The 23893-nt window shown below is 46.0% G+C and overlaps 3 protein-coding genes across 4 annotated transcripts in view; 1 reads left to right on the top strand and 2 right to left on the bottom strand.

The window, feature by feature from the left end:
• LOC143214803 (uncharacterized) overlaps positions 1–463 on the bottom strand; it is a 35525-nt gene extending 35062 nt beyond the window's left edge. Inside the window, exon 1 of the mRNA XM_076436207.1 lies at positions 192–463. The gene's annotated coding sequence lies outside the window, so the exon portion shown is untranslated. The remainder of the gene's footprint in view (positions 1–191) is intronic.
• Positions 464–12650: 12187 nt separating this feature from the next.
• Positions 12651–14624, top strand: LOC143215326 (ceramide-1-phosphate transfer protein). Its single transcript, XM_076437389.1, has 4 exons — positions 12651–13062; positions 13239–13447; positions 13593–13768; positions 13829–14624. The coding sequence occupies exons 1-4, from the start codon at positions 12935–12937 to the stop codon at positions 13949–13951; spliced, it is 636 nt and encodes a 211-aa protein (XP_076293504.1). The 5' UTR covers positions 12651–12934; the 3' UTR covers positions 13952–14624.
• A 251-nt stretch (positions 14625–14875) lies between these two features.
• Cnt2 (Concentrative nucleoside transporter 2) lies at positions 14876–19219 on the bottom strand. Of its 2 annotated transcripts, XM_076437376.1 has the most exons (12): positions 19079–19219; positions 18277–18336; positions 17642–17810; positions 17346–17514; positions 17097–17262; positions 16758–16952; positions 16264–16425; positions 16100–16193; positions 15854–16013; positions 15552–15738; positions 15125–15464; positions 14876–15016 (listed from the first exon to the last, which is right to left on the bottom strand). In XM_076437376.1, the coding sequence occupies exons 1-12, from the start codon at positions 19103–19105 to the stop codon at positions 14922–14924; spliced, it is 1824 nt and encodes a 607-aa protein (XP_076293491.1). In that variant the 5' UTR covers positions 19106–19219; the 3' UTR covers positions 14876–14921. The 2 variants fall into 2 exon arrangements, with proteins under 2 accessions (XP_076293491.1, XP_076293490.1); XM_076437375.1 differs by having other exon boundaries at positions 14922–15464.
• Positions 19220–23893: the final 4674 nt, after the last annotated feature.

The following is a 23893-nucleotide window of genomic DNA, read 5'->3' as shown; positions in this document are numbered from 1 at the left end:
GACCCCCCTTCAACGCCCGGCAAGAAATAATTGGTGCTCCCGGTTCGCCCGCCCGCGAGACCCCGGTCCGCCGAAAAACCGTGGACAAAATCACCCCGAAAAAATCAGCCCCTAGGGACGAAAAATCCGTGGAAAAAAAAAAGGGAATCAAACCGGATACAAACACCGGTATCTAACCCGAAGCAACTCACGCTGAAGCTCCTCTTCTCCTCGAGTATCCAAAGAGAATCGAAACGAACGGATCCATAGTCGAGGAAGGAGCAGAAGAAGAAGAAGAAACGAAACTGTTCCCGTGAATGTCCGTGGTGCGTGACACTTTGATTTTCGTCGCGCGGGAAAATCGTCCCAGTTCTCGAAGAAAAATGTCGGCGCGGGGTTGCTGGTGGATAGGGGGTGGTTTTCGCGTTCCCGAACCCGGAGGTAATCACACACGGTTAGCACATGTTGGCCGAAGCCAATTCTCGAAAAAGGCCGCAGCTCGTCCTCTAAGACGACCGCGTCTTCGGGGGGGTGACTCGTGGCGGAGGGGGGCACGGGGGTGGTCTAGGTGAGAGGATCGCGACGCGGGGGTGGAAAAGGGATGGAGAAAGGTAGAGGCGGCGCCGGAGGCGGGTCGCAGTTTTTCAAGGCGTGTGCGCATGCGGCTACTTTTATACCCCACCAACCCTGGGACACCGCCGCCTTGGCGTTCTTAAAGGCTTCTTAGGGTGAGTTTTGTCCCCTACTTCCACACCCGGCGCGATGCCTACCCCTCTGGTCTACTCGGGCTGGATGGCGAAGGGTGGGAGGATTCGCCGACGATCCGAAAGGATTGCACCAACGACACGATGCTTGCGGACGATGACAGTCTCGGTGAACCTCGACCGATGAGACGCCTTTTCGTTTCACATCGAGGATGGGTTCCAATCTATTAGCTGTTCTACGAAAGGGTGGGGGTGGTCTTTTGGTATGACGCGTGGACATTCTTCAATCATTTAGCCTTAACTTCTGACCTAACACAGAATCTTCCTCTCTTCGTAGCTTCTTCTCGAGGCGCGCGAGGGGAAATTCGACCAAGACCGGAATCTATCAAAACTACTTTCCAATCTCACGAAAAACTCTACGGAAGAGTATGTCTCACTCTTCTCCCAGATTATTTATCCAGCAAATTATTTATCGGATCGCCGATCGCAATGATCGGGGTCAGGATTTTCCCGGGGGCTGACAAAGGAAAAGCCATCTGCAGTCCCCAGCCCGCGAAGAACCAGCCGAACCCGACTCCGTTACAACTTCCACCCTCCGCCACCCCTTCGTAACTTACCGTAACCTCATCCCACGTTTCACCGTGGATAGGGCGGCGAAGGAAGCACGCGGTGTGGGGTGGCGTTTCATTTTTTGACACCCGGTGTATTTGATTCCACCCTTGTAATAAACCCCAGGGGTTGCCAGCCGTAGGTCCCTTGTCTCCCTACATGTCATATCGACACCTCACCCCCCGAAGGGTAGGTGACTGCTAGGTAATTTGCTTTCTTATTTTCTCCGCGACGAGGCGTCCTTCCTCTTTTCTTCTCGCTCTCCCTCGTTCGCTCTAGCCATTCCTCGCGCCCTATCGTCTCGGTCGCAACCCCTATCGAAAAATGAGCGTCCCGCAACCCCCCGCGCTTTGCCAATTTTCTTGCCGAACGTATAGACAGTGGAAATCGTGACGAGATCCAGCAGCGGCCGCGTAGCTTTCGGTAAACAGGTGGAATCTGATTGGTGCTACTTCCCCTGCGACCTATCGATGTATGTATGAAACAGAAATTAATACCGTTCCAGATCCAGTAATGATCTATTCTTTGGAATCAAAGATAGAGCCACGAAACCCTTTTCTCCTACCCTTCGTTCGTTTCATCCTGGCCACTCGACTTTTCTGCTACTTAAAGGTGGAATAATGGTGGAAAGTTTGTTTCCTTCCGAGGCCGAGGGAAGTTTCTGTCGAAGAGGTTCTTGCGGGGACTGTCTGTGGCGGTGGTCGTTGTTTTACGAAGAAGCATCGATGATTAGACGATGCAGCTAGGCTCTAGTCGAAACGCGATGTCCGCTGGTAGCGATGTCGAGAAGCCCCGATTACGCGTCTGCCTGCTAATCTGATTTCACCCGCCTCCAGACCGACAACTCCTTAGCACTACTCCTTTGGTTTCTCTCGACAATCTTGTTACGTGGGATCGGCGCGGACTTGGAAACGCGGTGATAGACTTGCACAACATCCAACCGGATGGAGAACTTTACGCACGAATTTTTCTCGAGACCGAACTGGACTCGATTGTCACGGAAGCAGCAAATGAAAATTGTCTGCATTGAATACGAGGCACGGGGACTACATTTTCTAGGCCAGGATTTTCCCCGCCTCCCCTCTTAGCAATAAATATTCAGCGAATTACTATAAAATCCAGCGGCAGGATGCGTCGTCTGTGCCGAAGCCCGAAATTTCCTAGAAATAATCAATTCCACCCCGGCTTATTACAGAAAATCGTTGTCTCTCGCGGAACCACCGTCGGGGGCGACGTCTGAAGGGGATGGCGTCGTTCTCCCCTGCATCGTCACCCCATTTCCCGGCTTCGCGCTCTTGTTTGTTTCGTAATCTTTAAGATCGGAAGGGTTCGAGGCTGCGAGCCGCTGGAAATCAATTGTCTTCCTCCGCCTTGCATTTTCCCTAAACCGTTCTCTCCACTAGGATCCTTCTACACCGATCGACCCGTCCAAACTCACAAAAATCCTAACAATTTTACCAGTGCAAACAAATTGTTTGTAATAGTAAAAAAATGTTCGAGTAGGAGCAAGATTGGTTTTGGACGAAAGGACGATTCATTTTCCAGGGCTTCGACGGCGAAACTTCTTGCTGGCGGGACGCCGGGAACGAGTAGTGATTAAATATTATGACCAGCGCAATCTTCGAGGACGCCGCTACGAAAAACGTTACTTAGTATAATTAAAAGGACGTTCCGCCGGCGGAATCCGCGCGGCGGAAACACAATTTTCCCATTCGAGCCCCTTGATCGCGTTAATCCTTCTGTGCAGAGCCGGCCTGTGTCCTGCGCGTTTTCAACCCCGAACCGTCATACTCGCGAAACCTAGAACCACCCACGAATTTTCACTGGGAACAAACTCATTTTTACGAGTCAGTTCCCAACCAAACAATTTATTTAAAATCGATTAAGACCCTTTAACCCCTTGCCCTACAATATCGCGTCAAACTCGTGATGAAGAATCTTAACAAAGTCTAATAACTATGTGTGTTATTAATCTCCTTTAAACCGAGATGAAATTCTATTTTGATTTTGCTAATGTACAGTTATTGGCGGACACGTAGGCATACAATAGATATAAATTTCGCCCTTTTTTAGGAAACTGCGGACTACAAAAACAGTTCTAATCGCTGAAACCGTAAAATAAATCGTAAGGAAAGGGGTTAACGAGATAGAGAAGCTCTTTCTTTCGGTTCTACTAAATAATAGGTGACGCGAAGAGTCATTCGGCGATTATTAACAGTGGTGCCTCATAGTGAAACGAGTGTCCCGGATGATGCACGATGAAAACGTCTTCCAGACGACGGTAACGTCGTCTTGGACACAAGCAGCCGTGACGAGGGTCCGTTATTGTCAAGAAACGACTCGTCACACGAGGGGTGCACTCCCCACACTCCTGTTTCCAACTCCACCTAACTTTCTCACCGTTTCTGAGCAACCTCCGATTACCCTGGTTACGGGAGCATCTCGAGTGTCTCAAATGTTCCGGCGGTAGCGAATCAGGGATACCTTCACTCGCCTTCCAATCCTGCTCCTCGAAAAAACGAAACCGAACGGGCACAAATTATAGCTCACCTCTCCGCCACACCTCCCCTGAAATTACCAAATTTTCGCCTGGGCTGTTCGTTCAAGAAAAGTGGAAAGACAAAAATAAATTAGTGAAACGTGGAAAGAAGGACAGACGAAGAAGACAAGAATAAAGCAAGCGAATTATTTAATCAGCGAATAAACGTCAAAAGGAGAAAGATCTCCGTTTGTTTTCGCAAAGACGCAAATCCTCTCTGAAGAAGATTCTTCAATCTCTCAGCTGTGGGACGTCAGCCGAGAAGAGAATGTGTCCGAAAGTTCAAGGTCTGCATCGAGAAAGGAAAGAAGCTGAGATTCGGTAAACAATTCTGTAAATCCGAGTCGAACGAAACCGAAACCCTTGAAGACTTTCTCTAGCAGGACGTCTCGCTCGCTGTCCATCGTCGTGATATTAAATCTGACGGAGGATTGGGTTGTCGTTCGAATGTAGCAACGTCTTCTCAGCACCTGTACTCATTTGCTGTGAGGGTGGTAGTCGTCGTCGTTGCTTGGTGACCTCGTAGATTAAAGACGAGCGGCAAGTACAGCGGTCCCAGGCGACCCTTTATGTTCAGCCACGTTTCTACGGTGCTTGAACTATATAGGGGACGAAGACGGTGAGCGAAGACGGGAGAGAGAGAGAAGGAGGAAAGGAGATAGGAAAGCTACGATGGAAGGAAGCAAGGTGGTAAGACTCACGGCAAGATGGTGGTTGGTTGGAGGTTTCAAGGTGGAACCCTGGCTGCTGTCGTGGCTCTAATAAGCTACCCCCAGCCTCGTTCTACCTTACGACCCCTTACATCCCTTTAGGGGCACACGGGCCGGCCCTGCAATTTGATAAACTGTCAACGACGGAAGGCCTTGCCACCCGAAACTGCCCGGAAAACCGAGTGTGTTCCTCGGTTATCGGGTTTCGTTTCGAACCCTGTCTTGGCTGCCGCGCTAATTGATGCGGAATTGTTGGGGCTAATGTCTGCCGACAATGCGGTTAGACCGCTGCTCCTCCTGCAGCTACAAGTCCGCGACAGAATTTAAGACGCGACACTGACCCCTTGGACGCACCAATAAAAAGCAACACGTGCCTTCTGCATATTCTCCAAAAACTTGAATATTTTTTTGAGCGTCTTTGTACAGGGTGAGTTCATCACGAAGCGTGATCAGTAGACTGCGGATTTTATGCATTTATGACAAAAATGGACGAGTACAATTTAAAGAAGTGGACATGTTAATAATATTTGAGGACATCAACGTATACAGTTTCAGCTTAATAGGATAATTAAAAGAAGAATACAATTTTTATTTGGCTCCCGTGTCCTGCAATCAATGCAAACATTTTTTATTTTGCATAAAGATCCGCAGTCTAGTGATCAGCTTAGATTACTCTGTCGCTAGCGGTTCGATCGGAAATTTGTTTAGCTGAAATAACATGGTTCAAGGAGAGCTTTAAGCTGATTGTACGAAATTCTTTGTCGACCCCTTTTTTCCAGAGTTATCAAGATCACCACAGTATCGTCTTCTAGAGGATACGATAACCTGTCAATTCGTGTTTTCCATTTACAAGCAAAATTACCAGCTCATTTGAAACACGACGGAACTTTCCCTCCAACCTGATGTTCGCGCGCTACCGGCCCAGGAGGTGCAGGATCTACAGGACACTAATGAGGTCTGGAGCGAGTTAATGCGCGATTCCAGTGCGCGGGAACGGACACTTCTCTCGGCAATTACAAAGAATAGAATGCACCGCATGTGGACGGTTAAGGGAGTACGGTCTCGGGGACACGACCGCTCCTTAATCAGAGCAGTATCGTTGTCCGGTCCCTCGCAGTCGTCATCGTCTCTGACCAAGAACGACCCACGAGAGAAGGACAGAGTGAGTGAGAGAGAGAGAGGAGAACGTAGCCGGAGGCGATCCAGGGGTGATTTCCATTCGCTCCTTGCAAAGTGGTATCATTTCCCAGGAGGCTGGGGGTCCGGTTGGTCTTCAAGGTCCTGCGGCGCAGCTGCCCTCTCGGTCCATCGAGTACAGGTCCAGCTGTAAGGATCAATATACGTTCCAGTATCGGAACGTCGCAATAGCTTCCATCGTTGATAATGAAATTGTTCGAACGTTGCACACCGTGTCTGGGCACTTTGTTCCTCCGGCTTCGAGGAGAGCAACGAGAAAAGCACAGGTTCATCCGTGCGAGCGCCCCGGCCCGGAACTAACTGACTGTAATCTTTTTCCCAGAAGCCGCGTCCTCGAATTATGGCGCACGGTTATTTGCATGGAAATTGCGAGTCGGACGGCTGGAAACGGCGACGAATCCGAACGGGGATCCACTCCAGTCACCTGAATTACTCCGCGTCCGGTGATTTCAGCCGAGTAGTTTACCCCCGCGAGCGCCTTGTTTTATTCCGTTCAGGCCTGGGTAAACTCGATGCGTGCGCTTCACCTCGCCTCGCCCCGAGAAGTCTGTTTGCGGAACAGGAAATTGTGCCAACGAGCAACATCTGCAGACTCCTTGGCTAACGGAGATCTCTGCTCGTGGACGGCGGAGTCGCGATTCTCGAAGCCGGGCTCTGGAACGAGCGAATCGAAGAACGATCGCTAGATCGCGGATCTGTGGGCGAAATAAACATTGTCTGCGTCGACCATGAAACACAGCAATCGTTCGGGAGTTTTCGGAAATTCTTGTGAACTGCACCTTAACTTATTCTTAACTTGCTATTAGACTGCGGATCTTTATTAAAATTGAAGATGTCGATATATGTTTTCTCCTTTATTCAAATCATTATGGGAAGAAATAACATTCGATTCAGTTTCCATCTCTCGCAATCGATGCAGACAATTTTTGAAGTGAAACTTCTTTGCTGAGGGGGCTACAATTTTCTAGCGTTACGGAAGTGACGAAATTTCGCGAATAACCTCGAATAGTTTGGCAAGTAACATTAATCTACCGGATTACATACCAAATACATCATAATTCGTAGGAGAAAGATACTAATTTTGAGTTCGGTAAAGTTTACTCCGTATTTTTTAAATTTTCAATATAGGCCCGCAGAAGAAAGTTGTAAAATGTAACTTTTAGTATTTCTTCTAGACTTCCGATAAATTGCAATTTTTGAAAAAATTTCTTTTCACATCCTGTAGCAAACTAATTGCTCTAGCTTCCCAAAAAAGTTCAAATCTTATAGTACAATATTAAAAAAGTTATCGTCTTTTTGCATGTGTTTTATTTTGCATACAGAATACATACGAAAATAGATCCAACTGGCCCCGAAACGAAATTCGAAGTGTGTAAATCTAAATTCTGAACAATACATTTTTTTATGATATCAAGCGAGAAATTAATTTTGTTGGGAACCTTGGCGCGACTGAGAACGCGAGTTCAGACGCTGCGAGACACAGGGGAGCGAGAGGAACGTGTGCAGGCGTCGTGTACAGTATAGAGGCGCGAAAAGCCCAGGTAGCCGGCGTAAAACGAGCCCGGGAAGTTCATTAATGGATTAAGAGTGCTGGATCGATACGATTAGCGGCGGCGGGCTACGAATCGTAGCCGTATGTGACGCGGCGGCCGACACGCATCGAAACTTAACCCAGTGCCGATCAATTTCGCGCCGTTCCGTTCCGTTCCGTTCGGCCGCGGCTCGGGATCGGCAACGCGCCAGGCTTTATTTACAGGGGAGAGGAAAATGTTGCTTGATTTATGGAAAACACAGGGAAAAGTCGCGCGACGCTCGATGCACCGGCGACTGGACATTATTGAGGGACAAATAAATCTGGATTACCAAAGGATTCCCTTCGCGGAAGACACACGGACCCGAGAAACAGTGTAAACGGTTTTGCGCAACGACCTGGAGCAAAAAGAGAATGTTAATAAAAAAATAAACAGAGGGAACGATCTGTCGAACTGCGTCGATGAACAGTGTTCGTATAATACGGATGAGTGGAGGGATTCCGTCTGGGATGCGTTTACTTGTTCTTTCACAATATTTGACGCGGATTTCATCCCTTGTTCCGCGAACGTTAAGAACGTTTGCTGGACAAAGGGGTGTTTCGAAGATACTCGGTGAAAGAAATTTTTTCGAATGTAGAAGGTTCAGAAAGGATAAAAGAACGTTTTATCTGTGAATTTTATGCTAATCAAACCACGACAGAATTAATTCCGAGCGAATCTCACAGTCTACAGAGACTCTGAAGCTAAAATATTAGGTAGCTCGGAAAGTGATTCGCTGTGCCAACTGTTTACCATTTAGATTTTTCAGGCGTCTTAAAGATCCCATGACGAGATGGAGGGGGAAAGTAGTGGAAGAGAAATCTGAGTTATGATAATTGTTTCGGTGAAGGGCGTGTAATCCTCCCCCAGCCGAATTTACCGCGTGTAATTCGCTCGGAATCGTTCGGTGGAGATATCCTGCGTCCTCGGATCCCACTAGCCAGGACCAGACGACTTCCTATTGATCCCACGGATTGATATGAGCACAGTGTAGCGTGCGGCCCTTTAGACCTCGTATGGGGGTTGAATTTTAAAACTACCCCCTGGAGAGACGCTGGCGCGGACCGTCTTTTTGAATCAGGCTGGTACACGCGGTCCCGGTGTTGCGTGAAGAACTACAAATCCCTAGGGAACACGCGTCGATATCTATTTTCCGAGCAGGATCGACTTGGTCTACGTTCAACTTGAGGCGAACGAGATCTTTCAAAATGTTCTCAGAAAATTGCTGTTCAATATTCTTGTATTTTAATCAATTCGGAAAGTTTTTTGTACAAAGATCATACGAATGTATCGTCGAATTCGTGGAAACGAGATCTCGTTTTCTCACGATAATTACAACCCCCGGGTCCAAACCCGACCTCTGTTTTCATTCCTGTTCTCCCCCATGCATTCTGCATACGGGGATTGAGTGAAATCCTTGCTTACAGGGCTGGTAAACAAGCGATAGGTCTCCCGATGCCGGGCGTCTTCCTCGACGACAAATTCCTCAAATATTTATCTGTCTTTCCCTTGGAACCCTTCAATCGTCGCCGCCCCCGAACGCCACTTCCGTTTCACGGCTCCCGGAGAGTGTGTCAATGCTGACGCCTATCGACGTATGACAAATACCTCGTCCCCGATGCTTGCACTTTCTGTCAGCCCTGACGACCGGGACAATAGGAGGAGACGAAGGGACAGACGGAGTCGTTGGGGGTGACTGTCGTCGGCCCAGTCGCTATGCCCTCTCTCTTCTCCATTTTTTTTTATCCACAAAACATCCCTCTCCGAACGTGGAACATTAAAATCTACCTTCTCAAAGACGGAAAGATAGGATGATGAAATCTTGACCCTTTGCACTCGGAGCTATTCTAATTCGAAAGCCGAATTTTTCTTCCGGCTTGAAATATTAAATACATTTAGTAATTTATCGAACGGAAATTTAACAACGCGACAAATATTTTGAATAATGCTATAAGAATTATTAACGACGCACAGTGGGGAAACTTGACCTAACTCGATTCAAAAAGAAATAACTTTCGATAGAAATGAGGTAGAGCGATGAATTTTTTTTTAAATAAAAGCTGAAACTTTGCAGAATATGGGAAAATAGGGAGATTGCGGTACGAACGGTTTTTAACCTTGAGAAAATTCGTTAAACTTGCACAATTTCAAGAAAATGTGGTTTCTCCGTTACCACGGGCGGAAGAAAATTTTAAAAATTTTTGCTATATATCATTTCCCGTAGAATTTTCTCAAGGTTAAAAACCGTTCGTACCGTAATCTCCCTATTTTTTCCATATTCTGCATAGTTTCAGCTTTCATTTAAAAAAAATTCATCGCTCTATCTCATTTCTACCGAAAGTTATTTCTTTTTGAATCGAGTTAGGTCAAGTTTCCCCACTGTACAGCGCGTCGGAGTCACCACACGATCGCGAAGGGTGAAGGACCAAAGTCATCTAAAATTTGTCGACCACCTTGATCCTGTTTTATCAATCGTCTTCGAGGTCTGCAGGATCAATCGGATCTCCAACAAGATCCCCCATTCCCAAGCTTAGGCGGCGTGTTCCTGACACACGGCAGTTCGCAATTAATTTATTTTTCTCTAGTCGGCCGTTAATTGTTAAACTTAGATGGGCGGTCGTCGGCTATCCCGCGGCGAGACTAAGACAATGCATGGACAGAAAGGGGAACAGGTGACGGGACCAACGGCGGAAGAGGATCGCGAATGTTTCAGAAAGGTGGGGAAGCAAGTTGTTGGAGGGTGGAAAATTCGCTAGGCAGGGTGGCCCGGGTGTAGAATCGAGAAGTTCGTGGAGGGAATCGAGGCAGGAAGCCAAGGCGCGACACGAACACTGGATTGGGTTACCGAGATAATTAGAATGATGATTAGGCGAGGAGCACGCCTCGTTGACCAATTTCTTTCGACCCTTCCCCAGAGGAGATCAGCTTTCTTGCACTCGGAGACTCGATGGTCACTGTGGCATTCGCAACTCACCCTCTAGAAAACTAGATGGAGGAACAGAGTCGTTTGATCTTGAAGAAACTGTTTCTGTCAGGGCTCTCGGATGGCTAGAGGAAGCCAAGAGTCCTCAGGGTGGACTCTATGAGTATCTCTTAGCTGGTAGCATCAATATTTTATCGAGGGACTGGGCGAGTGTTAGTTACAAAGGAAATTTATGTCGATGGCCGATAAAAAGGGCAGAAAACGCTGAAGCTAACCAAATTCATCGAAGACCATGGGTAACCATATCGAAGCCGATGGCTGTCGACAAGCTTCGGCCGGTATTACAACGCCCAAGCGACGCATTTTTATACGCCTCAGCGTGATTGGTCGATCAACTTGATCCCTCGGGATCGCTTAACCGGATACGCGCGTAACCATCGTAAAAAAAGGAAGAAAACTGAGTTCTGCGCGAAGGGAAAAAAGGTGAATATTCAGGTCGTAGACGATAGGCATTCATCGGACACCAGTGTCTCCCTAGACTTTCTTAAGCAGCCGTAAAAGATTTTTTTTCGAGGAAAATAGTGTCGGACAGTTACACAGTTTCTGTACTCGACGCTGCTTAGTTCCATCCGCGTTGAAGTACACGTGAATATTTGATCGGCCCTTCAACCTTCGCCTTCTTCGCCTCCTTCGCCCTCCCACAACCTTCGCCTCTTACCTAACCCTCGGTCCCAGCTGCGGTGAATTATTTAACGCCCCCAGGGACACCAGTTACCAACATACATCTTTGTGTCAGCGAGATTTTCAAACTCTTTGTTCCCCGAAAATCGTCGATGGCATAATGGACGCAGCCAGCTAAACGCTGCCGCGGTATTAGACATACAGTGACTCCCAGTAATATTCGGACACTTCAAAGTAGAACAATTGGTTTTGCTACGCACGTGACAAAATACAAAACGTTGTAGTTTGCAACTCTTCTATGTGAACCAATGTTTTTTATCTTTTATGTTTTACGTTATGTATCTTTTACGTTGTATCACAGTAATAGAGGAAAATTGTGATCTTAGAGTATGTAAACTGCAGTTTAAAAACTGAGTTTAAGGAACGGAACGACTGAAATAAATTTTAATATGAAAATGTAGGTCGCTCGTCGCGATTATACAAAACGCGTATGATAGAGATGTATTCGATATAATAACTTTTCAATGATCGGTTAATTGTCCGCCTGATTAACGGATGTTTTGCGCTCATTGTATTCGCAGTGAATGAGCTCACGCAAATGAAAACGCGGTTGCACATACCATTCAGACTTGATTGGTTTAATTAATAGGTGCGTGTAAGGTGAAAGACAAATTTGAAACGTTTAACGCCCATTCATTTCCAATTAGATTAAGCCGGAATGGAAAGGACAAAGAGACTGACGAAAGCGACGCTTTGGGATACTGTTGAGAAACTTGGGATGAAACGAGTGTCAGTTATGCAGAAATATCAATAATTTAGATCTTGGAAAATGACTTACTTTTTGCCGAATATCCTTTTCCATTGATATCTTCATTTGGAAATATTTGAATAGTGATATGAGCTATTCAGCGACGCCAAAAATGGAACTAACGGTGTCCTGAAATGCCGACAATATTAACAACTCCACCGACGTGGTATCGAGTCGGTGGCGCGGTCACCGACGAGATACTACTAAAGACTGCCAGCCCCTGTGTTATTCAGCGGGGCAGTAACCGGCCGCGACGGGCGCGAGGATAGCGTGGAACTTACAGTGATCTGAAATACCACATCGCTAAAAGTTCTACCACCGACGAGATACTATTAAAGACTGCCAGCCTTATGGGAGTTGGCGAGCCCGAATTTTTCGGTGTTTCTTACGCCCTCTAGGATATATTCTGGCTCCATCCAGAGAAACAGAAGGCCAACGACGGCATTTTGTCGGTGAAGAAGACCACTGAGGAGATTCTCGTCGCGATGCATCGGCGAGAATGCGAATTATCACGAAACTATATCGATTATTATTAAATGTTACATTCTCCGCCATATTTCAGACGATGTTTTGGCATTATTGTGGCACTATTTCGAATTTTTAGCGACGTGGTATATCAGATCACTGTAACTTTCACGTTATCCCCGCGCCCGTTGCGCCCGGTTACCGGGCTCGCTGAATAGCACAGGGGCTGGCAGTCTTTAATAGTATCTCGTCGGTGGTTCGGTGCAGAATGTAACAATTCAAGACACCGACGAGGAACAGTATCTCGTCGGTGTTCAAGATAACCAATATGGTTCCGTGATGATTTGCCCTCTTACCGACGAGATCACGTCGTTGGCCTTCTGTTTCTTACTCCAGCCAGAATATATCGTAGAGGGCGTAAGAAAGCACCGAATTATTCGAGTGACACGATCTCCCATCTGGCAGTATCTCGTCGGTGGTACAGACAATGTAAACACTGATAACAATGCCGACTGTCGTCCGACCATTGAACAACACCTTTGTTAATTATATACATATATACATAGATATATAGTAGCAAGGGATACAGCGTTAGCTTAGCTACCGAACCATCTTTGTTATTCATGTAATTTGGTTTTCGTAAAAGATAAGAATGACACCTTTGGCCAGATAACGTGGCTCAAACGTTGCACCTGCGTGGCAAGTAGGTTTGTAGCGAATTGCGAGCCTCGAAGACTGTAACGTTGAGATGGCGGAGGGTTCCGAGTTAAGTTTCTTCGATTTGAAACTGGTTCACGATCATTTCGACCGTGCGTTGACCGAGGACGACGATGTAGATCTCAGAGCCTACCTAGACGCGTACAATGAACTCTACAAGTAAGTTTACCAATCGAACAACTGTTTCCACTCACCAAACATAACCTTTCATTGCTGTGTTCCTAATAGAAACAATGTTTCTGTGACTCTCATTTGTTATCTTATTGTTAGATCCTCTATTTGTTTGATTTCTTGTGTACGATCAACATCCAGAACAATGTTACACCTATGCGCAGATTTTTCCAGCTGATGGGCAGCGTATTCGGCTTCGTCTCCTCAGACTTGAAGCAAAAGATCGAGATACTGGTGGAACTCTTGACCAAAGACGACCAGAATTACACTACAGTCAAGTCTATGTTATTATATGAGAAGGAGAACAATATTCTCGATAAGGGAGACCACACGAACGGTGCTCGTACTCTGTTGAGGCTTCACAGAGGATTAGGTAGCACTCCATATTGTAATTTATCTGTAACAAGAGCATTTGAGACGGGTCTCTCGAGTATATTGCTTGACAGAGATAGATTATGATCCGTTTCTTTATGATCAGTTTTACAATTTTAATAATTGTATGCTTGTTTGATCTCCAGATTTTATTAGGGAATTTTTGAGGCAGCTAGGTGACTTATCGGATGTTGACAAAACGTCTAACTCTTGCCAGGATGCATATAATAAGACTCTAGCCAAGCATCATCCATGGGTGATTAGAAAGGCAGCGGTAGTTGCCATGTATACCATGCCCACCAGGGAACTTTTGTTCAAAAAGGTAAACGACTAATTACGGAGTGGATTAAGAATTTGTTTCACATCGGTAAATTGTTTCTAGGTTTGTGGGTCTGAGGTTCAAAGGAACATGGATGTCTTGCCGAAGATGTTACAGGTCACCGAGGACGTGTTCAATCGCACTCACAATCTCTATGAGATTCATCAGCTTCACAACTTGCCGTAGGACTCGAGGGGATTGTGTAAATCGATGATATTAAACGCTGCACTTGCTTCGTCGAGCTGCTCGGAAAAAGGCACGAACATTCCGTAATCCGAAAATATTGTGATACGCGGTAATTTTATGGCAGTGCGTCGCGACCTTACCCGACGTTTCCGCTGTATCCTTTTACTTACTGTTTTACACGGTTATTTATAGTTTCCGATGTTGTACAAAGTGCACTGGCTCAAGCCCTAAGCACGTTCCGTAGCTTTTAGCTTCTGTTGCATTTAATGGACAGCACGATTTGTACAATTTTTCCGTGAAATCGGTGTCCACCGGTCCGGTGCAATTTTATTTAGCAATTAAATGTTTTTATTACGAGTCAGTATTGGTGCAAGGATGTTAATGGGTACTTTAGTGTGAAGAACACGGCTGTTTGTTTGCCCTAGCCTATTTACAAGAGCGTATAGCATCGACAGGCTGCATTTGTCAAATAAAACCCACGAACACCCTTTTTATTACTACCAATAAGAAAAAATGTCAGAGGGGCACATGAAATAGAATAAACAGTCTGATTAGCAAAAGTTTTCCTCGAGGTTGCCTCGAGTTCATCAATGGTCTTGTAAACAATGTTCGCTCCTTCGAACGTAATCGAACTGCGGATATTCATGCAAAATAAAAACGGTACGAAACAGGAGCCAAGTAGAAATTTTATTTCTTCTTTAACGATTCTAATCTGTTCAAACTAACACGTTGAAATTGTGAAATTCTCAATCATATATTTTTTTGTCCGACATTTTTTCAAATTAGGAGAGATACCTTGCATATAAAAGAAATTCCATTTCTACCGCGAGGGGTCTATTAATCAGTGAAACGAGAAATTCAGTCTTCGTACTAGTTTTTATAAAACAGTCTGTAAAATGAAAAATTTGCATAACAACAATCTGCGGTATAGTCGTCAAGATGAGGACTTTTTAGCGAGGAACTTGATTAGTTAGCTAACGAGCGTGCCAGTGGCATTGGCAGCGAGCATGGTTGACAGAGTGGAATTGGGAGCGCTGCTGAATGCTCCGTCGGTGACCAGCAACCCTGAAAATGGCGTTAGTGTGTCGGAAAAACATGATTTTAGCAGTGAAACGAAATTGTACATTTTTACAATCCAAAACTCAAATATTTCCAATACGATTAAAAACGTACCAGCGATGCTTGCAGTCAGAAAACAGACAGCACAGCCAGCTACGAACGCCCTCATAACAGCGTCTGTGATCTGTTTCTTTCTGTCGGGTGCTAAACTGCTCAACACACCGAGGGTAATGCCCACAGACCCCGGATTAGCGAAACCGCAAATAGCGAACGTCGCGATCGCCTCTGTTCTACCGAAGAGCTTGCCCTGACGCTTGAATTCCCCTAATTTCTGGTAGGCTACAAACTCGTTGACCACTGTCTTCAGGCCTATCAAGGTCGCCACGTTCTCGCAATCCTCCCATGGCACCCCCATTATCCAGCTTAGGGGCTTAAACACCTTCGATAATATAAACTGCGACACGAAAGTGGAATCAGTAGATTGTACGTGCATTTATGACATTTGTTAATTGTTTAAGTAAGTGCAATAATGCTCGCTTACTTCAAGATTGAGAGGTTCGTCGAAGTTAACGGAGTCGTAGCCAACCAAAACGCCCAGCCAACCTAACAACGAGTTTATCAGCGCGATAAACGATACAAACGCGACGATATTGGCGATGATGCCCAAAACCAGGGGGATGGCAGCCATTGCACCCTTACTGGCAGCGTCCATAAGGCTGTAGTCTTGCCTACGCAAAGAATAGATATTGTCAAGTCGCATGGTTTAATATTAAAAAAGTTATCGTCTTTTTAAGAGAAGGACGATGCTTGAGTCGTTGACAAACGAATTTCCAAGTCACTTACGATTTTTCCAGCTTGACATTTTCGCGGGTGATGAGGATTTCCTCGGTCTCCGGGTAAAATAGTTTCGAGTAGCATAGCGCGGCCGGTGCTGCCATCAGCGATGCGGTTATCAGGTGAGCCGGATTCGCGCCAAACTCGATATAAGCAGCCAGCACGGTCCCTGCGTACAACCAAGCAGATATCATCCCGCTGATAAAAGTCCGTCAGCGGCGAGATTTAACTGGATTAACGCATTCTTCAATTAACCTGATACCGTCGCGAAACCTGAACACATGATAGCATGCAACTCGGAGGAAGTCAACTTGTTCAGATACGGTTTAATGAGCAACGGAGATTCTGTCTGGAAGCAGACGCAGTGATTACGACGACTGAGCAACGCTCCACTATTCCAGATCGAATTCGCCTCTCACCATTCCTATGAAAATGTTAGCAGAGCAGGTCAAGGACTCGCAGATCGAAGTGTTCATCAACACCTGCAGGATCCGACCGATGTTCAGGATGATCCATTGCATCACGCCTACGTAGTACAGCATTTGGATGAAGAAGCTGAAGTAGAAGATCACTGGCAGCACCTGGACATTTACATTCCAATTAGTTCGTTTTAGTTAGCTGTTATTTGCAACTTAGCTACCGGAAGCTTTTCGACACTGCAACTATTAAAATTAAACATTTTTTCCTAGCTGGAATATTTTCATTCCCTATGATTTTTAAAATTTTATTAATATCTTGAATAATGGTATAGCGATTGTTGCTAAAGGTTAAACGAATCGTGTTCGAAAGACGACGATTTCGCACAGCAACAAACTGATGCCAAGCTTCTATCAGATACAGCGTGTTATCAGGCTTATTGTAGCTAAACTGTTATCGATGAAAGAATCTATCTGTTGATCCAGCGTTTACTGACGGCAAACGCGAAGACTCCATCGCCGACCAGCTGCTTGCCGAAGATGAACTCTGCCCCACTTTTGGCGAAGTTCAGAAACGCTGCTACCTTATCGGACAAACATTGGCAAATAGCTCGGCCAACGTCCCATCGGATTGTGAACAAACCGAAGAGAAATTGCAGGATCAATCCGCATACAACTGGCTTCCAGTTAATCTACAACCATGCAAAAACAATCTTCATTGAACGAGGAAAATATAGCTTTAACGTGTTCACCGAAAATTCATTCCATTTTCAATTCGAAAAAGTAGAAAATCGGATTTAGGGGATGATGAACGATCTACTGATCCATCCACTCACCCGACCAGGATGTTTCGAGAATATCCATCCGAAGCATATCAGAACAACAATGCCGATAGCGCTCGTTAGCCTCTCCCTCGAATCAACAGTATCCAAAATTAGGAATACGATGATAGCAACAAATATGCAGATGTAAATCACTGATCGGCAAACAGTGCCGCCGTATCTGTAGACAAAGGTTCCGCAATACTTCGTTACCTCGGATGGAATCGATAAGATTATTCGAAATCAGCATTCTCGACGCGTTACCTGGTATTACGGAAATTTTTCAGGCGTTTGCTGAGCGGACGGACACTTCGGCCAAGCTTTTTCCCGAAATGCTTCGCAGCATGATGATAAAGTACACCGAAGTAGCCGATTGCGAATAGAAGCAGCAACAATCCGTAGCCACGGCACCAGTTGAAGCCTTCCTGGAAGTCTGGAATTGCAATTTTTCTTCAAGGTTCCGTTGATGATAATATTACCTTTTCCTTGAACTTATTTGAATGTTTATCTTTATTTGAATAACATTGTTACGCGCGTCTACGAATCGGTTAAGAACGCACGATGGTTTTTCCAGTACAGCGTGGCGAAGATGAAATATATCAGCAAGAGGACATTGAAAGTGAGCCAACACACGATCCTGACAATCCTGCGGTGCTTCGACAGGAAAGCACTCGACGCGTGGTATCCTGCAGCTAAACAACCATCGGACTCGTCCTCCTTTCTCGTCGCCTGCGATTCAAAGAGTACGTTTCACCAACACTGCCAAAGAACCAAGGCTAATCTATTGTTTAGCAGATAATGAAAATTTATCGTCTCTATACACCGCGGACGCGCTTGGATTAATGACGACACGCGAGCCTCGCAACCGCTTCGCAAAACCGTGCGTACCACAGAAATTTCTAGGCAAATTCGCATTTTTCACGCTGCAACGATCGGAGGTAGCAACAAATTTTCATTACCTTTATAATTTTAGGTTGGAGGGAAAGTTCTGTCGTGTTTCGAATAGACAACGAAGTGCCAACGTAAAGGAAGAAACTGTGGGTACTCTGTATCGATGAGACGCGTATCAATTTGTGATTCAGCAGAAAAGATCCACGGTCTATTAATAATCATTGCAATTTATTCCATCGATTATCGATCCCAGGAAACACCGACATTCCAGCTTGATAGCTACAACGCTCGAACAATTGCTTACCTTGTCTTCCACGGACTCATCGTAGCGTTTGCCGGCTTCAAGCACGCTTAACTCATTGTCCTGTTAAGATAACAGTGTTTAATTAGAGATCGATGTATCGAAGTGTTTGGTATCTATGTTTTGATCAAATCCGATTTTATCTGACAAGCCATATGCTTCAGGGAATCCCGGATTCCAGATTTATAGATAATCATTCCATGTTTTCACACACTGTTCACAAATTACAATTCTCGTTCTATTTCACACTTCGGTTCGTGAAAAATGCAATTCTTTAAATGTGAGATATGAATACTGCGCAATAGAACAATAACGCAAAGCCAGAGGAAATTGTAGACTTTAGAACAGCTCTCCATGTTGCGAGAGGAGGTGTACAGGTGACTAAAGATAGGATAAGAAGCAGGTAAACAAAGGTCATTGAACCATTCCACTCCCGAAACTTTCTAAAATCATTTAAGCACCTCGCGTAGATCGCGAGTATACTTCTACGACATTTACGTTCATACAAACATTGTCGCAAACAATTCTCAACCATCGTTCTCCCGACTGACCGCGAAAATTAGAATCGAAACAATTTTCATTCAAGAAAAACCATCTCGATCCTCTTGTACTTCACATCACGCTCTAGCACGGCAGAAATGAATTTTCGAGACCCGAGAAATACTCTGGGAGGCATGACAGTCGATCACAAAATTGAAATAACGAAGATAAAAAATAAAAAAACTATTGAAGTACAATTTTCACTAAATGCACTGGACAGAAGGGACGAAGCTTGAACCGACAACAATGAAATGTCAACAGATACCTCGAACGCAGGATTGGCAGTGCCCATGGTCTGGCAGGTGTGTTAGGCCCCTGGCGGAAAGGTGTCCTCTTTGTCAGCACCGTCGCTCAGCACTGTCGCGAGCCTAAGCCGCTCATGGTTGTCGATCAAGGTAAACGAACAAAGTGATTGTTCCTGTCGAATCGAATGAACACTACCTACCGGGACACTCGAGTGCCTCGTGTTGCCGTTGCCATAATCGTTCATGTAGCTATCAGATAACGCTGATAAGAACGAGACTCTATCTACATATATAGCTTCCCTTTTCTCCAATTCTCAATTTCCGTCGGGGTTATTCCGCACGTGATCGACCCAGTTTCGCGAATCCAGCCCAGAACGATCTTCTGGGAATTCCGCGGTGCTAGGGGGAGAGATTACTATTAGGCTCCCATCGCGGTCGTGTCACTGCCGACTGCCATGTCGCGCGAACATACACAGCAGCGGCGATTGTTCACGCGCACAATAGGCTGTTCGAACGACTGAAGAATCGGCGGCGATCGCCGCTGTTCAACCTGTAACTTGGCCGATAAGGAAGTAGGGGAAACCAGTGCCGATACAACAATGAACTTCGAGTGCCGGAATATTGCAATTGAGCTCGTAACTCGCGTTTGACGCCGCGGATGCGAGTTATCAACTGTCGCGAATTCCAGCACGAGAGACCCGGTAAGACGAGATTTTCGTCGACCGCCACCGCTTATCCGGCGATTAGGTTCATTCCGGGGGTGGTTGATTCTCGGCAATTATCTGAACGTTGCGCACCCTGGCCTCGAACAGCACTCGGCCGCTGCGTGGCACGGCTTTTACAAAATAGTCACGATACCGCACAGTTGCTGCGCGTTTCAAGGCTATATAAAAAGGCTGTAAATACTTATGTATATGGGCATTATCGACGATTTTTATTGCTCGCGAGGCGAGCTCCTACTTCGTTTTCAAACACTTTTTTGCAGAGTTTAAAACCTTCAAACACGAGCACATTCGACATTTTTGCTTTCAAGTGGAAGACAGACGAGAGCGAATGCGATTTGTTGAATTGATTAAAAACTGGAAACGTTCCTCGAGTTTCCTCGTAAACATTAAACGCCGATGAGCGACTGGCGCGATGAGACTCCTCCGCTAGTTTTCTTGACTCGTGAAAGTTCTATCGGCTCAGTCTAGGCTACGAGATTCCTAAGCATTGCTGCTGGCATGCGAGGAATTGTTGATTGTGAGAGACATCTCGTTTGGGCGAGCGAGAGAATAGAAATCGGTATTAATTGCGGAAAGGCATCGAAATGATCGAGAGAAGAGGTACAATTTATAAAATCGTGATTTTTCCAAGGAAACGCCCGGCAGGGTTAATTAATGGGACAAGAAGCTCGCGGCTAAAAATATTTGACGGTGAAAGGGCGAACAGATCGAGCCCACGGTGGCCCATAAAAATTCTTCCGGCGCGCGCGCGCGTCTGCCGACGCATTCCCGCATTGCTCGAGCACATTCATCGCTCGTTCGAGAACCGCGGCTCGTTAATCGGCGAGACCGGAGAACCAAACCGGAAAACGCGCCGCTGTAATCCGCGCTATCTGGTCGCGGATCGTGGCGGAAATATATGTATACACGCGAGGAGAATCGAGGCAGAATATTCAAAACGCTCCGGGATCATCCACCGGAACCGGAAACGTCTGGAGAACCTCGAGATCGAACGCAACCATGATCTCAACTTGTAATCATTGACGGATCTTCTGCGAGACACTCAACAGATTCACCTGGAACGATCAAATTCTCCTTTTTTAAATGCTATAAATTGCTTACAGTGTCCTTGAATCTGACAAACTGCTTTGGCTAAATTGTTTTGGTTCGTTCGGGGGTGAAAATGCATTTTTTTGAGAGTGTCATTGTCCCAAACTTGATCTGACGAATGCAAGAAAATTGAAACTGCAATTGAACACTTCAAAAAATGGAAAAATCACGTGGGAGTTGAAGCCTCGAGAGTTGCGTTCGCCATTTTGGTCCCTAGTGCAGCCAATAGGAATTTTATAGCAATATACATATGTTTATTCGTTTTATTTCATTTGTGAACAAAAGATCCCGAAAAACGGATAGCTGACGATCCCTGGCGCGGCAAATTTCGGATCGCGTGGATCGTCGATCGCGTTATCAGCTCCGTTCATTGAAACCGGCGTTATCTGACGTCACGCAACAACTTGGCCGACGAATTTACGATGGTCTCGTAGTCGGGAGACTTTCTCCTCTTTATTCAGGAGCGAAGTACGCAACGAGTGGTCGCGTCGCGTCGCGTCGCGCCGAAAGCAACGGTCGTTCTCTCTACGTCAGACGATTTTCAGCGTCCGAGAGCCTTTATTTGTTCTTTCTCGTGCGGATCGTGATGCGAGATTTTAATCGATCCCTCGTGGGGCTGGCTTGTTTGTCTGCACGTGGAGAACCCGGCTGCGAGTAACGGCCGAGGCGAATTTCTTCGGAATACGTGGACCCGGCGAAGGTCTTCCTGGAAGAAAGACGTCGAGGATCGATCTCTGACTAGAGATCTTCGAGTGTCGGAATCTCGACACGAGAGCGAACCACTCTTACGTATAGAAATTTTTATCTCTGACTGGCAAAATAATATCTCCAACATCGCGTTGATATATTAGATTGGAAATATTATCATTTCGAATCGAATTGATCTAGATTTTTACATTCGGACTAAACCGATTCTAGATCTATGGATCTGTGGACAGGGCTAAACGGCGTACGCGTCGAGCACGTGGAGATGGGATTGGGAAGATGATGCCGCGACGCTTATCTCTTCGAGACCGGAGCGGTTCTCCGTCCCGAGTCACGTACAGATTTTTGTGAGAAACAACATTCGCGCGTTCCTGAAGCGCGGCCGCCCTCGGACGCTATCTGACGCGCTGCTGCTCTCCGAGGGAATTTGATTTCCCAGACAGTGCTTATACAGCGGCGGGATCGCGCCTCTTGCACCTTCTGCCATTGCACGGGAACGGAAGTCGAGAAATAGAGTCGGCTTGTTTAGAATCTGGAAACACGAATCAAGTTCAATCACAACTCCGTTGATATTCAATCACTAGAAGCAATTAAATCTGTAACATGACAAGGGAATATGGACCGCCTTCTTCCAAATCCTCTAGTACCTAATTCTCTGTGTCAAAAATAATCCTTTGGCTTTTAAATCCAATCGCAATCTTCTGACCCTACAATATAGAAGAAAAATAAGAATAATGTATAAATTACCAAAGATCCATGATAACGAGCTAACCCTAGTTTCGGAACGAAGCTTAGCCTTCACCTGAAAAATAGATCTTCGTACACGGTCGAGTTTTCCAATGAACAAGCCTGATTTTGCCGGGCCGGGATTATTTCAAGACTGCGAACACTACCACCAGTCGAGTGGTTACGATTGACGCAGAACGTTTACGTTACCGCTAAGACGCAATTTGCATTTATCGTCTTGATCCACTCGTCGAACTGTCTACGGCCTTGATAACTCTGCACGGCTTCTTCTATTTTCCTGCTCTACGTAGCCGCTACGTTAGCGGATGGTTAGGCAGGCCAGTTTTAGGTCTCTGGCGCGACGCCAGAACCCGATGAGAATAGCGAAATCTGAAGAACATAACTCGCTGGTAAACATCGCCGTTACACATGCTCGCGTTAGAGGCTACGTTGCGTCTTTTCCACTGAAAACCGTCTGCGAGATCCGTCGTGTTCCTTCGCAGAACCAGAAGACAGAGCACTCGAACACTGAAAAATCAAATGGAGCAACTTCAATATCTAGGTTAAATTCCTGTAAACGTACCTTAAACTGTATCGTAAAGATAACGTATTAATTATTACAGCAGCACTAGGCAAAAAGAAATAGGGAAGTACTCAACTGCTGGAGAAACGCGAAATGTTGAAAATTGGGTCCATTTTCCTTGTGAAGACTAACGGAGGTTCGACGTGGTTGCAGATGGGGAAGCGAAGGCGCAAAATACGGCCGAAAAGATGGCGTCCGCGCGAGTACGGCAGAGCGTTTCTCACAGAGGAATGCAACGGGCGGAAATGCGTAGTTGCTCGGCATGGAAACCGTAAACCATCTCGAGAGGCCGGACACGCGATAACCGAAGGCGAGGAAAATTGAAGAGCGACCGGTAGACGATGCTTCTCTTCCTGTTCCTCATCTTTCCCGATCCAGACACGTGGATTCTGCGTGCGTTTCTAAATGGAAGATCGCCGCGATACGCGAACTAGAAGTAGAACTAGTAGAAGCACAACTAGAGAAATTTTGCTTCTCCAGACAATCCGTCGGATTCAATAGAAGTGGAACAACAAGATCCTTTGGAACAAATGATGCTGGTCGAAAGAAATCGTTAAATCATGTCTCGTCTGCGAAATGGATTCTCGAGACCGTTCGGTAGCTAACTGCAGAACCGAGAGACGTTGTTGATGGTTCTCGATGCATGGATAATATATTTACGAGGGCTACTGTAATTTAAACCTTCTGACATCGCTCTAATGCATTTTTAATTGGCTGCCGTGGCTTCTGGGCAACATTAAATCTTCTCCGGCTCGATCCAGTTTAAATAATTGCGCTGTACCCTTAATTCTTTCTTCTTCTTCGTCGTCTTCTTCTACTTCCTTTTCTAAACGATCCATCTGGCTACCGTTCGCGACGGAATGCGAGTCGCATCCTGATCCGATGTCGCGTCGTCGACGTTGACGATCTCGTTTGTACGTCGCAGCAGCACGCGACAGTTATCTCGAAAACCCGGTGTATCTCGGTGTCGGGTTCTGTTCTTCTAATCTCACCCCGTCAGTTCCCAT

This window comes from Lasioglossum baleicum, chromosome 13, assembly GCF_051020765.1.
Source record: "Lasioglossum baleicum chromosome 13, iyLasBale1, whole genome shotgun sequence".
NCBI classification, from domain to species: domain Eukaryota; kingdom Metazoa; phylum Arthropoda; class Insecta; order Hymenoptera; family Halictidae; genus Lasioglossum; species Lasioglossum baleicum.
This window is presented reverse-complemented; position numbering and strand designations above follow the sequence as displayed.

Excerpts from the sequence above, each read along its gene's own strand:
- LOC143215326 (XM_076437389.1), top strand. The coding sequence starts at position 12,935 with ATGGCGGAGGGTTCCGAGTTAAGTTTCTTCGATTTGAAACTGGTTCAC. Across the intron at positions 13,063-13,238 it reads GCGTACAATGAACTCTACAA|ATTTTTCCAGCTGATGGGCA; the intron begins GTAAGTTTACCA and ends ACCTATGCGCAG. Across the intron at positions 13,448-13,592 it reads GAGGCTTCACAGAGGATTAG|ATTTTATTAGGGAATTTTTG; the intron begins GTAGCACTCCAT and ends TTTGATCTCCAG.
- Cnt2 (XM_076437375.1), bottom strand. The coding sequence starts at position 19,105 with ATGGGCACTGCCAATCCTGCGTTCGAG. Across the intron at positions 17,263-17,345 it reads AAAAATTTCCGTAATACCAG|ATACGGCGGCACTGTTTGCC; the intron begins GTAACGCGTCGA and ends CTTTGTCTACAG. Across the intron at positions 16,426-16,757 it reads ATGGAGTCTTCGCGTTTGCC|GTGCTGCCAGTGATCTTCTA; the intron begins GTCAGTAAACGC and ends GTAAATGTCCAG.